Source organism: Ursus maritimus, unplaced genomic scaffold (assembly GCF_017311325.1).
Source record: "Ursus maritimus isolate PB19 unplaced genomic scaffold, ASM1731132v1 scaffold_27, whole genome shotgun sequence".
Taxonomy (NCBI): Eukaryota; Metazoa; Chordata; class Mammalia; order Carnivora; family Ursidae; genus Ursus; species Ursus maritimus.
In genome coordinates, this window is record NW_024425230.1 from 8679156 (window position 1) to 8698044 (window position 18889).

The 18889-nt window shown below is 40.0% G+C and overlaps 1 protein-coding gene across 1 annotated transcript in view; it reads left to right on the forward strand.

Annotated features, from left to right (window-relative positions):
* CERS3 (ceramide synthase 3) overlaps positions 1 to 18889 on the forward strand; it is a 72484-nt gene that overhangs the window by 8444 nt on the left and 45151 nt on the right. Inside the window, exons 2-5 of the mRNA XM_008687590.2 lie at positions 3069 to 3186; positions 7273 to 7391; positions 14060 to 14117; positions 15095 to 15145. Of these exons, the coding sequence (XP_008685812.2) occupies positions 3069 to 3186; positions 7273 to 7391; positions 14060 to 14117; positions 15095 to 15145 (346 nt within the window). The remainder of the gene's footprint in view (positions 1 to 3068; positions 3187 to 7272; positions 7392 to 14059; positions 14118 to 15094; positions 15146 to 18889) is intronic.

Sequence of the window (18889 nt, forward strand, 5' to 3'; positions counted from 1 at the left end):
TAAAATCTTTTAAACAAACAAACAAAAAAAGAAATCAAAGAGAAATTTTGGAGTTGTAAAGTACAATGACGCATGACAAACCCACTAGAAGAGCCCAACAGCATATATGAGCAAGTAGAAGAGTCAGCAGTCTGAGGAAGAGAGAAAAAAAAAAAAAAGAATGAAAGAAAACAAAGAGCCTGAGGAGACCTGTGGTATATCATGAACCCTAACAACATACTCATAATGGGAGTTCCAGCAGAAGGGGAGAAAATGGGTAGGAGGGAAAATATTTGAAGAAATACATGGCCAAAAACATACTCAAATTTGATGACAAACATTAATCTATACATCCAAGAAGCTAAACAGATTCCAAGTAAGGTAAATTTAGAGACCCACACCTAGATGCATTGCAAACAAAGTGTCCAAAGACAAAGACAACAAATCTTGAAAGCTAGAGAGGACCATCTGTCACATATAAGAGACCTTCAATAAGATTAAGAGTTGATTTCTTACCAGCCACCATAGAGGCCAAAGGCAGTGGGAGGACATATAAAAAGTGCTGAAAGAAAAAAAACCTTGCCAACTGAGCAGAACTATCTTTCAAAACGAAAGAGAAGTTAAGACATTTCCTGATAAACAAAAGGTGAAAGAATTCGTTGCTTCCAGGGCCATCCTACAATAATACTAAAGGAAATCCTTCAGACTGAAATTAGAGACACGAGACAGTAACTAGAATCCATATGAAGAAATAAAAAGTACCACCAGTAAAATCACCTACATAAGAAATAAAAAGAGTATATACACAGTTTTTGTTTGTAACACATTTTTCTTCTATCTGATTTAAAAGACAACTACATCAAACAGTAATCATAAATCTGTGTCGACGAAAGCACAATTTATAAATATATTATCCATATGATTAATAGCACAGAAAGGGGAGGTAATGAAATTTTAGTATATTGCTGAAATTATTTTGGTATTAATCTGAACTAGAATGTTATGAATGAAGATGTTCATTGTAATCCCTAGGTTAACCACTAAGAAAATTATTTTAAACGAATAATATTTTGGGGCACCTGGGTACCTCGGTCAGTTGAGCATCCAACTCTTGATTTTCGCTCAGATCATGATCTCATGAGATCAAGCCCTTAGTCAGGTTCCATGCCTAGCAAGGAGTCTGCTTGAGATTCTCTCACTTTCTCCCTCTCCCTCTGCCCCTCCCCTTGCTTGCACTCTCTCTGTCTCTCTAAAATAAATAAACAAATATTTTAAAAAAAAGTAAAAGAAGAATATTTAAGGAAGAGAGAAAATTAAAAAGCTACACTAGACACTATCTATTTAACACAAAAGAATATAACTTACTGAAGAATAGAGAAGTAACAAAGACATAAGTTATATAGAAAACAAATAAAATAGCAGACAAATCCTGTTTTATCAGTAATTAAATGTATTTTGCATTAATGTAAATACTTTTAAAAAGTACGTGATCCAACTATATTCTTTCTTTCTTTCTTTCTTTCTTTCTTTCTTTCTTTCTTTCTTTCTTTCTTTCTTTTTTTTACTATATGCTTTCTATAAGAAACACACTTGAGGTTCAAGGACATAAATAAGTTGACAGTAAAAGTATGGGAAAAGATATACCATGCAAATAGTAACCAAAAGAGAGCCAGAGTGGCTATATGCTAATATCAGGCAATTTAGATTTTCATAGACTTTTAAACTGTTACTGGAGGTGAGAACATTTTATAATATAAAAGGGTAAATCTATCAAGATGATATAATAATTATAAACATATATGTACCTAACAACAAAGCTCCAAAATGCATGAAGCAAAAACTGACAGAATTGAAGGGAGAAATAGACAACTCAACAAATAGTTGTAGATCTGAATATCTCACTTTTAATAATGGATACATGGGGGAGGGATTAATAAGGAAATAGAAGACTCAATCTGCACTCTAAACCAAGTAAACCTAACAGTCATCTGTAGAACATGGCACCCAACGACAACAGAAAACACGATCTTCTTATATGCACAAGGAACATTCTCCAGGTAGACCATACGTTAGGTCATAAGACAACTCTCAGTGAGTGTAAAGAAATGGAAATCATACCAAGTGTGTTTTCCAATCACAATGAAATGAAATTAGAAGTCCGTAACAGACAGAAATTGGGAAATGAGCAAATATGTGGCAATTGAACAGCATACTTTTAAATAACCAATGGGTTAGAGGAGGAATCACAGTAAATTAGAAAATACTTTGCGATGAATGACAAAGAAAACACAACATCAAAACTTATGAGATGCAGGAGCATAGTACTCGGGAGGAAATTTATAGCTGCAAACGCCTATATTAAAAAAAAAGAAAGATCCTAAATCAATAAACTTCTACCTTAAGAAACCAGAAAAAAAAAGAGCAAACTAAACTTCTAGCAAGCAGAAGTTAGGAGATAATAAAGATTAGGGTAGAAAATCAATGAAAACCAGTACACACCCAGTAAAATTGCTGAGATTAAAGGGACTGTTAATACCAAGTGTTGGCAGGGTTATGGAGTAACCGGAACTCTGGCCCATTACCGGCAAGAATGCAAAGTGGTGCCACCACTGGAACACAGTTTGCCAGTTTCTTATAAAGTTAAATGTACACTTGTCATACTACCCACCAATCCTCGATATTTACCCAAGAGTAAAGTTCTCATTAGTTAGAACTTCAAATAGGAGCATAGTAAGTAAAACTTTCAATACCTAAATTATTATTCATTTTAATCCCTTGGAGCCTTAAAATGAAACTCTAAGGGGAATAGCTTATCCCAATTCAGGGAGCTCATATATAGATATATTTGGATTTACATTAGTAGATTTTTAACAGGGCAAGTATTTTTTTTTAAGTTATTGCTTGTATGAAGGGTCTCAAAATTTGCTCTCCTTGACCTTCTTTGCAAGGCAGAGGTTGGCTGTAGGTAACCCAAGGACAACATGACCCAATGACTGATCCTTCGTTTGGAATCTAAAGTTATGGCTTGTGTTTTCTGCTGCCATTGTGGATTCATGCTCAGATTTTGGACTTTCTTTCATATTTTGTAGGTTTATTGCTACGCCTCTAGCAAAATCATTTGGCATTAAGGAGGAAGTTCGAAAGAAGATTACACCAAATACCGTCTTAGAGAATTTTTTCAAACATTCCACAAGGCAACCATCTCGAGTAAGTACAAGTTCTTTGTTTTAGGATTTAAAAAAAAAGTCTCCTTTCTTACTGTTTCAGTCACCTGTGGCTTACCTCATCTGTGCAAGATACTTGTTCCAGTTGGCCATCAGATGATTTGACTCATTGGGATTCTTTTTCCCTCTGATGACAGATTATACAGCTTTCCAAGCATAGTATAAAATGACACAAATATTATAAAACAACCACTATTCATGGTTGATTATTGTGTTCAACTATAGTGTTCAACACTAATAATCAATGCCATAATTTGGGTATAAGGATCAAAATTAAATTTTGGAGAGTAAGATATATACAAAGTATCCTAATCACAAGAGACCAGTGACTGTTAAGGCGGACTAGCCCGTATCTGACACTTGTAATGATTGTGGCACCATTGATATACATTAGACCCATTAGGAAAGTGTTCACTGGGGTGGCTGTTGTGAGTAGGGCACTTTATTTTATCCAAGTCCCCCCCGCATTTAGAAATGCGATGTGCCCCTGCCCACTCCCCAGGGAAGTCAGAGTTCTCTCCACAATATGAGATGCACTTCATGAAATGGTGTAGTGCCCCACATGTTTACATAACACAAAAAAAAGGTTTTAACCTGATAGTTGTGAAAAAGATAGCACGTAGGTAGGTCTAGTTTCATTTTCACCATAGTTAAAATGAGAGATGAAATAAAAACTCTTCCCAAAGTGGCACAACCTCTGTGATGAATACAGACAGCGATCACCGATCATCTCCAAAGTCAACAGCATGCCCTGGCACAGCTGAGGGTAGTGAGATTTTTAAGGGTGCCGAGCTTTATTTGCTCAATTCAGTTGCGTCTGTGATGACTGTTTCCATGCTGGGTCTGGTGGGCTCATGTGGAGGTCTGACCACAGAGCCTGAGGCGTTGCTTCCAGAGTTGTTCACAGCTAGCCGGCACTGCCTATAACTTCTTCTGCCCTCAGCTTCTGTACTGGACTTCTTTGGTTGTTGGTTTTTTTTTTTCCTAAAATGAAGACAGTCTGACAAGCCATTTCCACATGTTCTTTATTCCCACGTGCTCTAAAGGACTGCTCTTGTTCATTTCAGTACTGCTGTTCCCACTGGTGATAATAAACGCCCAAGAATCATTTCACATTTTTTCTTTTTTTTAATATGTATTTTATTTATTTATCTGACAGAGAGAGCACGAGAGCACAAGCAGGGGGAACAACAGAGGGAGAGGGAGTAGCGGGGCTCCTTGACAGGGATCCTGATGCGGGGCTCAATCCCAGGACCCTGGGATCCTAAACGGAACCAAAGGTAGATGCTTAACCATCTGAGCCACCCAGGCGTCCCTCACATTTTTCAAAAGGGAAACTAGTTAGCCGTGTTTAGGAAAACTTCGGGCTCTTTCGGAGAGTCCTTATTTTTCTTTTCGTTTGAGAATAACGCACGTGGGTAATACCTTGTATAAAACATGAAGAACAGTGCTATGGTCTCAATTACTTGATACATTTGCTATAGCAAAAACTTCAGGTCAGCTTTTTAGGAAATTTAAAATTAGGAAATTTGGTCTTTATCAAGTTTCCCTGCTCTGGAGAGAAAAGAGCCACGTGATGGTTAAAGAAATACCAGCGTAACTTCTGGCACAATTTTCTGTGCATTGTCGGTGTTCAATAAATGATTGTTTTATATATCAATAAGAAATTACTTCCAGAGACTTTTGCTTGCAAGAGGATTTCTATCCCAATAATATTGTAGTGAATGAAGCCAGTATTGTCAAGACTGACGTTGAACCAGATTCATCTGTGCTCCAAAAGAGAAAATAAATTGCTTCAAATCATGTTCGAGGGCTATTTCTAGAGGCATTTATTAAGCAGACATCTATAGAAATGATGGGCTAATAAAATTGAATTGCTTTCCGCGAGGGAGTATGAAGAGCTGTGTAGGTTAGTGAATGCAGACCTCCAGAGCTGTGAGAACAAAGACCTTGGACGCAAGGGCAAAGCGAACACGGTGGCCAACTGCCGACATGCTCCTGCTCCTTCATTCTGTACATGCATCTGGAGGGGGACTTTATCGGTGCCAACGCTGTGTCACCCCCAGGATAAATCCCAGACAAAGCCCCCCCTTGATGTGAGCCTAGCCACATCTTTCCTCCCCTCCTCTTCATATGACTGTAACCTGCCAGGCTTTTTCTGTTCCCCAGGTGTTCCCTGCACACCCCTGCTCTCATCTCCAGACCACCTCACAGGCTGGTCCCTCTGCCGGGACGCTTCCCTTCTCTACCCTCCCCTTCTCTGAGGCACTTTTCAGGTCCAGCTTGTGTGTAACTTTCAGGAAGTGCCTACAGAGTTAGGTCCCATGGTGTCCTGATGTTCCCCTATCTTAGCACTCATGGTATTTCAGTAGAGTTCTTTAGTTTCTTCCTGGCCCATGTCCACATTATTATTCATTTAGATCCCCCCGTGACTAGCACGATGCTTGCAAGAAAAAGGCGACAATAAATGGTTACCAACTCAGTCCCCTCAAGAGCACAAAAACCAAACCAAACCAAACCAAAACAACAGCAGGCGAACCTTTGGCCTATAAAAGAATAGGTGTTAGGGCAGTTAGTTTACAGGGAAACAGACTACCATATGGGCTGTATATATGGGCCATATCCTGTTTTTGTTTTGTTTTCTTTCCTTCTTGCAGATTAAATAATAGGTAGCAGTTTAGTAAGTACATGGAAGCTGCAGTTAGGCCTTTGCCAGTCTTCAGTGTGAGAGCTGCTTTATGAATTTTATCTACTGTTAACCCTGTGCGCATGAACAATTAGGTGAACTCTACACAACAACATAGCAGAAACTCTATGACTGGGCCCAGGCCGTGGGGTGTCCAGCCACCAGGGGGGCTTTGTTCTGCCCCTGCCGTGTTGGTCCTCGATTGGTTTAAATCTACTTTGAGGCATCAGTCAACATTTCGAAGGCGCTAGTGATGTCCCATCAAAATTCTGGCTGTGCGTTCGCTCTGGGAGCCGTCAGCCAGAGCGGGCTCACAGCTGCACTCTTGGAACAAGGCAGGTGCTCTCCTCTTTGCTGCGACGGCAGCTCCCGCTTATCTCCTCAACACTGAAGCTGAGGGTCTGTTTGATGCCGTCTCATTTTTCTAGTAAAGAGGAAATGGAGATACTCCATTGGAAAATGAAAGATGAAGGAGAGCAGGTAATTCAAAAACTTACAGAGCTGAGTTTTTTGTGTCAGTTGAAAACACTGTAGGTTTAGCATATAAAACCTGCCTGTGTGAAAGAATACAACTTAAAATCCCACCATGAAACAGACCTAATCCCCCCAATCCTGTGTCTTTTCAGTCTGGCCCTAGAACGACTTCAAGTGTATGACCTTCGCGCTAATCCATCATCCATATTATTTCCAAATTTAAAGATAAGTTCTGCTTCTCAGAAGAGAATCGATCATCATTCTATGATCTTTATTTATTTTTATGATTGAAATTATTTTGGATTAGTTTGAAATGGGCTGTACATCTGATTAAACGTGAAAGTGATCGCCAACACCTGTTTCAGTTTTTCCCATCTTATCTTTTGGAGCCATCACAAAGATCGTGTGAAAGAACAGAAAGTGCACTAGCCTAAGATCTTATCCTCACCTTACTATTGATTTTAGGTCTTGGACAACTTACTAAAACTCTTGGTGTTCCAGTTTCCTCGTAGGAGCAATGAGGAGGTTGGATCTGATCAACTTAAACCGTACTACTCTACCTGGTACTTAGGAAGCCTAGATAAAACTTCACTGAATGAGGGAGCTCACATCTGCAGCTTGAACGTATGGGTTGCTGCCAAATTATGGAGTATTGATATTTCTTAATAAATCAGAGTGCTGGGATTTTGTGTTTTGGGGTGTGTCTCTGTGTGTGCGTGTCTGTGTGTGTGTGTGTGTGTGTGTGTGTGATCCCATAAGCAAAAGAGGTAATTCACTGCCTCCAGACCTAACACAGAATGTCTCTCCTCTCCGGTGCACAAGCTCTGGTAACCCAGTCGCACCCTCTCTCGACTGCCTGCCCATCTGACTGCTCTTTATCACCTGTTCATTCATGTTATCTCTTTTCAGACTGATATTTATGGACTGGCAAAGAAGTGTAACTTGACAGAGCGCCAGGTGGAAAGATGGTTTAGGAGTCGGCGGAATCAAGAGAGGCCTTGCAGGATGAAGAAATTCCAGGAAGCTTGGTAAGAAGGACAGTCAAAGCTTTTGCAAGGCTGCAGTTTTATAATACGGAGCACAATGGTCATCTCAGAAAGAACACTACAGTTGGAGCAGAAGAAGGGTTTGGACCCAGCCCTGTCACTTACCAATTGGGTGTTGTAGTCTAGTCGCCCATCTACCTTCTCTGCTTCGGTTTCCTTCTTGATGAAATGGGGCAAGCTATGAACTCTCTGAGATGAATAGGAGCTATGATGTACTTACCTTGAAGTCCAGAAAAAAAATACAAACGTCTTAACTGGTGTTTATTTTTTTTAAGGTAGAGGTTGGCCCTACGTCATAAGATTTTATCACCTGTTTCCAATTACATTCCAATTATTATATTACATTATAAGAGCAGAGAACGGGAAGGTGTCTGTTCTTCTGTCCCAGTTGACTCATCCCCCACCCCTCTAACCCCCCACCCCTTGCCTGTGGACAGGACAGCCAGTTCCTCTGGATTTCCCACTTGGTTTTAGCAGTTGGGGGGGAAAGAAAGGTCAGCACCTGCTGGGGTACCAAGTAGGATTTCTGCCAGAGCAGGCTACTTTGAATATGCTCTGGGGGCAGTGAGGCTGCATTGCACTTATTTTTGGTTTCATTTGAGTTCTGTGGGGGGTTTTCCCTCCTGTAGAATTTCTTGTACTTTGGGTCACTCGCTTGGTGGTGGAAACTTACACTTGGATGAAAAAGGTGGACTAGGTCATCACTCTTATTTTTTCTTCTTCTTATATCCAGACAAATGCCCACTCATTGGGTTGTGTTTGATGCCACGTTCTACACACCAATAGCATCCCTTCTTTCTGTCCCTTTTTAATGGTCCTCACATTGCCTGGTGCCTTTCACCAGTTTTTTTTTTATTTAAAAAATTGTTTTTCATTATGTTCAGTTAGCCAACATATAATACATCATAAGTTTTTGTTGATGGCGAAGTGAATAGAGAGCTGATGTCAGACTCCCAAATAATGGAGTCTGAGGCTAAGTTTTAATGGCTTCCCTCAGTTTACCTGTAGGCTCCTGAGTACTGATCCCACTGTGATGCTGGTGATGTTAGAGGCACAGACCCACGTCTTCAGGTGTCTCGAAACAAGCGATCACTTCTCATCACAGGCTTCCCTTGGAAGCTCTTCGTGAATGGCCTGGTTTGTTTTCCAAATAGCTTCTCTCTGATTTTTAGCTCTTAAGAGACTGGTTAATATTGTCACCCCTCATGTCAGCTTGGCATGAGTGAATCTCTTTAAACCATCACCACAAAACACTATAAAGTAGCACTGGTCTCATATTACATTTTCCTGCTCTCCTACTATCATTCGTTTGTTTTTTCTAGCAAATGATTCTTATCTTCAAGTCCCCAGGCAGGGACTAATTCTCTGCTTTTGAGCTGGATCACTCTCCCATGAAAATCTCTGATAATTTCTTATACACGATAGTGCCTTACAGTTTATAAATAATGTATGATCCTCCTGCCAATGCTGTGAGATAGTCAAGGAAGATAGAGCTAGCCCTGTTGTAAGAAATGAAAAACTATTCAACCTACATAGTGCTGTATGACAATTAAATCTCAATAAAACAGAAAGGAAAAGAAAGAAATGAGAAACTACAGATCTGGCTTCTTAAAGGAGCTTGCTCGAGGTCACCTAGCTGTTGGCAGGGCTGTTGCATGCATGTTTTCCGACTCCTTTTCTGGTACTCTTTCTACTCCGTGGTACTGCCCCCTTAACACGTAATGCTTACCCCTTAGCAAGCAGAAACGCCCTACATCAATTAACTGTTTGGGTCAACAAGGCCTAACATTTGGGCATCTGGCTGTCGGTGAGTCTACTGAAAGTCAGCTTCGGAATTCAGGCTAGGGAAGGGAATTTCAAGTTGTCAACTATACATCAGTCAGGCAATGGAGTTATGTCAACTGTCTTCTCTGTACGTGGCACTGTCCTACCTTGGGTCAAATTCTAGATTTCAAGAGGGAAGTAAAAGCGGAAGGCCTGGTCACTAGCCTTTAGCAGCGAAGAGCGACAAGACTGTCACTTATGAAACTACAACATCCATCCAGTTATTCTACCCAATGGCACATGAGCCTGCACACCTGTCGTCCACGGTCATGTTTCGATGCCTTGTGGGCATTCAGAGGAGATGGTGGCAGTAGAGAAAAGCTTTTTAGAGGAGGTCAGACCTCGGGGAGATAGTGGGAACATGGACCTTGAGGAATGGGTTGGGATTTCCATGAGAAAAGAAATCAGGATTTGAGGGTGGCATGTTTCAAGTTAGGCGAAGACACAAAGCAGGAAATTGTACAATGTATTCAGGATATAGGAGTGGGCCAACAAATAAAATGTAAGCTTTACCTTCTTCTTTAGAGATATCACAAATTTCCTCAAAGTCAGAACACCGTTATTATAGACTAAATAAATGGACTAAAGCAAAATGCCAAGCCATTTAATTGTATAGGGACTGCCCTTTATTTTTCCAGCGATGTGATGTGCTGTGGGAATCATAGTAAGAGATACCTAGCCCCGGGCATTTGGGAAATCTCAGAAAACTTATTTCCTAACACCAAGCTTTAACAAATTACTCGCCAACAGGCAGAAACTCTTCTATATCAGGAGGAATACCTTGAGTTTACTGTATTGTTTCCTTGATTACTTCCTTTTTTTAATTGACGTATAGTTGACATATAATATTAGCCTAGTTTCAGCTGTACGACATGGTAATTTGACATTTATATACATTCTGAAATGATCACAACAATAAATCTAGCAACCACCTGCCCCCATATAAAGTTGTTACAATATTATTAACTATATCCCCTGTGCGGTACATTGCATCCCCAAGTTTTATATACTTAATAACTGGTAGTTTGCACCTTTGAATCTCCTTCCCTTGTTTCGCCCATTCCCCTACCCTCTCCCCTCTGGCAACCACCAGATTGTTCTCTGTATCTGTGAGTCTGTTTCTATTTTGTTTTATTTGTTCATTTACTTTCTTTCTTAGAACCTACATGTAAATGAAATCATATGGTGTTTGTCTTTCTCTGTCTGATTTATAGCCAACCAGTATTCCATTGTGTGTGTGTGTGTGTGTGTGTGTGTGTGTGTGTGTATCACATCTTCTTTATCCATACATCTGTCGATGGGGACTAAGTTGCTTCCATAACTTGGCTATTATACTTGGTTACTTTTTTTTATAATAATTTTTTATTATGTTATGCTAGTCACCACACAGTACATCCTTAGTTTTTGATGTAGTGTTCCATGATTCATTATTTGCGTATAACACCCAGTGCTCCATGCAATAGGTGACTCCTACACCCTGCTCGCAGAATTCAGGATTTTAATCCACAGTGCATCCTTTATTTTTAATGTAAACTTCATATTAACTGACCACTTTTCTTTTTAAAATAAGCATTTCCATCTAGCAGCAAGAAGTTTATTATAAAACTCCCAGGTAATTTCCAAGTAGCCGATGTAGATAGGCAAGGAGCTCCCCCAGCCCTGGAGGGAGAGCTCTCCTCTGGCTGGCTGGGCTGCCACCTTGCCTTAGCTGACCCCGGGGCAGGTCCCTGCCTGCTCCATTGGGCCCTGCCCCCTCCTGAGCCCCATTGCTGGCCTTGTCAGCTTCTTTCTCCATTGCCCCTTGATTACACTTGCCATCTGGGCCTGACCAATCAATTTCTGGATTTTTCTTTTTTCCAAGAAATATTTTCCCCTCACAGTTATGTTTCTCTCGGCCTTTCCTGGGAAAAAAGGGGAAGTCTTACTCCCTTTTTCATCTGAAACAAATAAAACAGCATCAACAAGTACTTCGTCATTCATCTCATAATTAGTGAAGTGCAGCAGTTCTCAAACTTTTTGGTTTTAGAACCCTTTCGTCCTCTGAAAAACTATGAAGGACCCCAAAGAGCATTTGCTTGTGTGTTTTAATGGCTACTGATACTAGAAATGAAGGCCAAGACATTTGTAAAACACAAGTGCATATTGTGTCAGCTCTCAGAGCAACGATGGCGTCTCTCTCCTGTCACGGAGCCTCTGGAAATCACTGTTCATTTGTGATGGGATGAGCGAAAATGGCAATAACACGGTAGTCATATTATGAAAATATCTTGAGTCCAGGAATCCCTGGCACACACTTTGAGAACCCCTGGGATAGTGTAATGAAACCTAACAGGTCAGTCCGGGAAAATGCGACACTTGGGTCTGGCACTTGCATCCGACGGCCACTGCACAGCCTCGGGGGAGTTCTGTGGCCTCTCCCAACCTCTGTGTCCCTCTGTGTAGCCACCTTATCTACCTTTTATCCATAAAGAGGGGCTAATTACAGTTCCTAGCCCATCAACTTGCTGTGAAGAGGAACATAGGATAACACACACGGGCTTAGCACAGCGCCTGGCACAGAGTCAAGAGGTCAGCAAATACTGGAGAGACAAATAATTCAAGATGTGCCGCCTAGACTTACGGTTTCCTTTGTGGCCGGCAGGTCTGACCCTACTTTTTCTGTTTCCGCTTGGCCACGATAATCCAGGGAGCCAAGGAAATGCTGTCTGCATCCAAGTGTGGGCCTTCGCCAGTCCGGACGTAAATACAAGTATGGACAGGTCTCAACCGGCTCATTTTATAAAATGCTCTTTGGGTATTTTTATCGTTCAAATTTCTAAAGAAGGGAACCCTACTTTTTTCTCTATCAAAACAAACCAGGAAGAAAGACTATCGTCCAGCCTATAGGCAATAACAACGTTTAGGAAGCACCACTGGCTTCGGAGTCTAGAAACCTTTACTTCAGCCTCAGCTGTGTTACTGCTTAGCTGTGGGAGCTGGGGAGCTGGGCTTGCCTCTAATAAGCCTGGTTATTTGTCTGCAAAACAGGTTTATGTCTGCCGTCTTCTTTCCTACTTAGCTTTCAGGCATATTGAAGAAAGCGCTCTAAGGAATTATAAGAAACAAACATTATATTATTATTATTTTAAGATTTTATTTATTTATTTGAGAGAGAGCACGAGCAGAGGGGAGGAGCAGAGGGAGAGGGAGAAGCAGACTCCCTGCTGAGCAAGGAGCCCCATGCGGGACTCGATCCCAGGACCCTGGGATCATGACCTGAGCTGAAGGCAGACGCTTAACCAGCTGAGCCACCCAGGTGTCCCAACAAATATTATTTTTAATATTATTGTTGCTTCAGCAATCATGAAATAAAATAGCAGCACCTTTTTTTGAAACTTTACTTGACAAAGTTATAAACATATACAAAAGTAGAAAGACTGGTATGCTGAACTCTGTGTGCTATGTATCCATCACCGACTTTAATTATTACCAACTGATGGCAATCCTGTGTCATCTGTGTCCGCCCTCCACCCCCAACAGACTGTTTTTGTGGATGAATTGTTTTCTGTCAGTTTTATTGCGATACAGTCGACATACATCAGTAAGTTTAAGGTGTACGGCGTGACGGTTTGACTTACATATATTGTGGGATGATTGCCACAGTAAGTTCTGTCAGCATCCAACATCTCATATGGGTAACAAAAAAAAAAGTTTTTTTTCTCCTTGTGAGGAGAACTTGAGGATCTACTCACGTAGCATCTTTTAAATATGCCATGTGGCAATGTCAGCTATAGTCATCACGCTGTACATCACATCCCCAGTACTTCTTTATTCTGTAACCGAGGGTATGTTCCTTTTGACCACCTTCATCCGAGTATTCTTGAAGATCACTTTTGACACAAATATCAGACATTGTATGATTTCATTGTAAATATTTTAGTATGGATCTCTAAGAGATAAGGACTCTATTTTAAGCAAAATTGCAATACCAGTATCACACTTAAAAGAAACTTTAATAACGGGTGCCTGGGTGGCTTCGTCGGTTAAGTGGGCTGATTCTTGATTTCGGCTCAGGTCACGGTTTCAGGGTCGTGAGATCGAACCTGGTGTTGGGCTGTGCACTCAGCAGGGTGTCTGCTTGTCCCTCTCTCCCCCTCTGTCTCTCCCCCTGCTCACGCCCTCCGTCTCTCTAAAATAAATAAATAAAATCTTTAAAAAAGTTAAACAATACTAAATAGTCAATGTTCAGATTTCTTTGATTAACTCATAATTTTCTTTATAGTTTGTTTGTTTGAATCAGGATCTTAATAAAACCCATGCAGTACAGCTGATCAGTATGTCTTTTAAGTCTCTTAATCTATAGGTCTTTCTCCAGACATCAGAAAAAGATTTTTCTTTTCAAAATATGCTTTTCAGAGACAAGACTGAAGTCTGGCCACATGGAAACCTTTTCACTGAGACTTAAGTGGGGATAAAACAAATGATTCGATTAACACTAACGTCAAACCATTGTCTGTCGTGCATCAGGCATAATACAAACAGTAGTTAGAGAAGCCCCCCCTTGTTATTGCTTGCCTCGTGCCGTGCACTATAATCAATACTTTTCACAAATTAGTTTCAATTCTTTTTACATTTCGAGGTAAGTTTTGTCATTCCCATTTTATAGATGAAGACAAGAGGACTTCCTGAGGTTAAGTGACCCCCCTACAGTTAGAGCCATCGAACAAGCAGCAGAGTCAGGATATCAAATTAGATTTGCCCGTGCATTCTTCCCAGACACCATCATACCAAATGTATTTCTCCTCAGATGTCAATCACCTTTACCAGATTTTTCTTTCTTTTGGCAGCTGGCGATTTGCATTTTACTTAATGATTACTGTTGCTGGAATTGTATTTCTTTATGATGTAAGTTGTCTCTTTGATATTCTTTGATGAGAATTTGTCTTTAATTTTAAAAATCCTTGCCTGTGAATTCCTCATGAAATAAGGTTCTCAGTAAGTTGACCAGCTTTCATGCTTTTAAAGTCACACGGATGCCGAGAGCGGTCACAACTCCTCAGTCTGTCTTTCAAAGCCTTTGTTAAGTATTGAATTTGCAAACATAAGTTTAAAACCTAATCTCTCCCTATTTCCACTCACACGACCCATGTGCCAACTACCCTGGAATACGGACAATCCACTGAACATACCTGGCATATTTCACTTTTGGATTTTAGCACATTTTATCCCCTGTGCCAGAAATGTCTTGCCCTTCCCACTTCTATCTCTACCTGCAGAATCCCATCCAGTCTCCTATGACATACCACCTGTTCCATCAAGACTCGGTACTCACTCATCAGAAATCTTTCTTTACCATATTACCTTTGCATTGTCTATTTAAATAGTAACTGAATGATTACCCCATTAAGTGATGTATAAACTACACGGTAAGTAGAATAACTTCCTTTTTTTAAAACAATGTTTTTAAAGATTTTATTTATTTGAGAGAAAGAGATTGAGAGAGAGAAAAGGAGCAGGGGCAGAGGGAGAGGGAGAAGCAGGCTCCCTGTTGAGCAGGAAGCCCAATGTGGGACTCGATCCCAGGACCACAGGATCATGACGCTTAACTGACGGGCCACCCAGGAGCCCCTGTTTGATTAATTTCCTATGGGAGACAGCACTGTGTGGTCCCAGATTCATGAGGAGTCGTGAGCGTCCCAGGCACGTTGTGTGGGGACATATACAAATGCCTACAGAGAGAGAGAGGCACAGCAGGGGCGACAGTCTCACTGTGCATGCGTGGCCCCATCAATGACATCAGGAAGAGTTTATGTTTTCTGCTGAAATCAGCCTTTGACTCTGACAAACTTATTTTTTTCTCTCTTGGTTCCTTGTTTTTTCAGAAACCTTGGGTATATGACCTGTGGGAGGTGTGGAATGACTATCCCAGGCAGGTAAGTCCCTTCTGATACGGTCCTCCCTTCCTTCGACTTCGGAGGCCCTCAAATTGTCCCGAGTTAGGTCCGAGTCCCCTTCCTACTCTCTGTCCATGTCTGTGCAGTCCTTTGGCTCTTTCTCTACCAGAGCTTACTCATCCTTATTCCTTATTTACCTATCTCTTGTGTCGTTCCTCTAGTCTGTGCAATTACATATTTGAGTTTAAGTCGCTATCTTACGATTTATTTTCTATTTGTAATAGCTGGTGCATTTCCTTTTATTGTACTCTCTTCTTGCTTTTTTACAGGACAATCAAGTTTTTTAAAAAATTATTATTCCATTTCTCCCTTTACATTAGCTCTTCAGTTAGGCATCCTTTGGTGCTTTTAGTAATTATCCTAGAGATTATCGTATGCATTTTTGAATTATTGGGTCTAATAAAAATTAGTGCTCTTACCTCTTTTCAGTCACTGAAAAGTCATTAGAATTCTTCATAGAATTATTCATATACCCCCCTCCTATTTCCTCCTTCAAATATTTAAAATGCTACAAGTCATTGCTATTATTGTTTTGCAAATCAGTCAAATTGCTTCTCCGTGCTCCACCTTGTATCCTGCTTTCCCATGCTTCCATCTGGGATGATTATCCTTCTGGCTGAAGACGTCCCTTTGGTTTGCTTTTCTGAAATGTTACCACTTTGCCTTCATTTTTTAAAGGATATTTTTGCTGGGTATAGAATTCTAGGTTAGCAGTGGTTTTCCTTTAGCACTTTGAAAATGGCATTCCATTTTCTTCTGGATCCTACTGTTTCCTTTAAGAATTCAGTTGTCAGTTTTATTTTTGCTTCTTTGAACAGAATTTCTCTGACTGATTTCAGTCTCTTGTCTGAACTTGAGGATCTACTCACGTAGCATCTTTTAAATATGCCATGTGGCATATTTTCTTTGACTTTATCCTGCCTAATGTCCGTAGAACTTCTTAAATCTGTGGTGTGATATCTTCAGTCAGTTTTAGAAAATTCTCAGCCACTGCTCTTGTTCCTTTCTCTCTTTCCGCTCTTTCTGGAGATTCAATTACAGATGTGCTAATCTGTTAGATGTTCACAGTAGGTCCCACATGTCTCTTATGCTTTTTCTAATGTTTTCTAGCCTCTTGCTTCTTCTGAGCTTTAGTCTGCTGGGAGACAATTCTCCATGGATTTCTTGCATATTTTCATGTCTTATGAAGCAAAACACTGTCTGCCTTTTGTTCCGTACTATCTTTTCAAGGATGTTTGTATAGCAGACAACCTTGGAAGACAGAAATACCTCCTTCTGGAGCAAAGGGTAGGCACATTACTATCTGTTATGAAAGATTCAGGTTTCCTAGCTCAGTCTTCCTCTCTTGTAATACAACCCATGGTATGTGCAGATGTCATCTGACACTTTTTGCTTACCCCTGTATGAGTTAAGGTGGGAGACCTGTCCCAAATATTGATATTCTGACAGCTACTATTACTGTGAATAATACAGTACCCTTTACCTCTGACCCAGGAGTCTTGTATCTTCAATCAGCCCCCATGAAACTGTGACAAGCTATCTTGCAAGTAAGGTAAAATCTCAGACCCTTTACAGATCTGGATATATTCTATATTAATGTCCTCTAGTTTGTTGCTGCCTTTATCAGCACTGTCTAAACTGCTGTGAAACACATCTTTCGAGTTCTAAATTTTAGTAACTGTTTTTCACTTCTCAAATTTTCATTTAACTCTTTTTTTAATGGATTCCAGTTCTCTACTGAAATTTCCCACATTTTAACCAAGTTTTTAAGGTTATTTTAAAGTCCAAGTCTGAAGAATCCGATGTCTTGATAGCCTATGGGTCTGTTCTATTTTCTTATTCTTGTCTCCTGATGCTTGAAAACTTTTGATTGAATAATAGATATTGTATATGAAAAATTATAGATGCTCAGACTATTATCTTACTCTTGAGAAGATTTACTTTTTCTTCTCTTCGTTAGATTAGAGACAGATCTCCTTCATTTTATATGTGATTGAGCTGATTCAATGTGGATTCCAGTCTTTTTGAGAGCAGGTGTATTTACAACTTACCCATATTCCTGGGGTGTTTTCCTAGTGGTTTGACCAAAAGATTACAGTGTTTACTAGGACTCTTTTTCTTGGCTGGCCCTGAGTACCAATTTGCATCCTTGCACTATGAGATTGCCATAAGTCTTATTTAACTTCTCCTACTTCTTCGTCTCTGGACTCCATACTGCTTATAAATTGGCAAATGCTGACAAATGCTATACACAGGTGTGGTTTTCTGTGAATTTGTCCCACTTATGGTCTATGGAACTTCTTGGATTAAGGATTCACTAGAAATAAAGGATTCATTTTTAATGCATTTTCTCTCAGAAATCTTAACTCCACAGGTTCTGGGTGCCTTGCCTGCTCTTTGATGCCTTTGCAGAGATATTTTTATGCATTTTACCCAGATCCTTTTTCAGTTCTCACTAGGAGAGTTAGTCTCATACATGCCTGTTTGACACAGAAGAAAGCAAAAACTGTCTCATTCTATTATGGCCTTACTGAGGATGATCAGTTGACCAGAAAATTATTCCTTTTAATGTGTTAGCTTCGGTATTAGAGAATCAAAGAAGGTTAGACCATAAGATACTTAGGCATTATGTAGGTCAAACTCCAATCTTATTCTTTGACCTCCAGCTTACTCTGAACTTCTCAGGTATATCAGTTATCTCTTGGCACGTAATAAACCATCCCCAACGCAGTGCCTTAAAACAACAACCATTTATTTGCTCATGATTTGGGTTAACAACTTTGGCTGGGTCCAGCTGAGCCATTCTTTCTGCTCTATTTAGTGTTAAATGAGTTCATGCATGTATTTTCAGTCAGTTGGTAGGCTGGCTAGGGGATGGCTCATGTCCCTGATGTCCTCATTCGTATTTTTGGCAGTGGACAACTTGATTCTCTACTTTGTTCTTATCAGCAAGATAGCTCAGGTTTCTTACCTGGTGCTTACGAAGTCTCTGCTTGCATCATATTTGCTTGTGTGCCTTTCACCAAAGTCCAAGATCAAGTTCATGGTCATGTAGGAGAAGACTCTACCAGCACATGAATATCAGAAGGTGAAATTCATTGGAGGCATTGATGTAACAATCCATCACACCAAGTAATATAATATCTCAACTTAGCTAAAATAAGCACACTCCCACACACACACTATAAAATTATTAAGGAAAATTCTAGATATAGAATTTTTTTTTCAGAAGACATTTTTAGAGTACTTAAATAATTGTATATATTTTATTACTGCTCCATTTGAGAATAGGTCAATTCTGATTACTAGCTGTCACCAGTAGAGAAGTTAGGACATCAGATTTTAAATAGTATTCAAGAAACATAAAACAAGGTAAACTGTAGGAATAGCAAAACAGATTTGCCAATATTCTTAAGTAAAGATTCTTGAATTTGTTTTCCCTAATTTAACTTTTAGTCACCTAAAACAAGGCAATCACACCTGTTGTAATTTTATTAACTTCTAAACAAAACACTTAATTTGATTTTGGAATTCTTGTCTACCCTTTCATAAATAAAATGCCTTGAAATATTATCTTTGATTCCTTCTCAGAAGTTGAAATCTTTTTTTAAGATTTATTTGTTTTAGAGAGGGAGAAAGAGAAAGAGAATGAGAGAGAGAGAGGAGGGGCAGAGGCAGAGGGAGAGAGAAACTTAGACTCCATGCTGAGCACAGAGCTGAGGT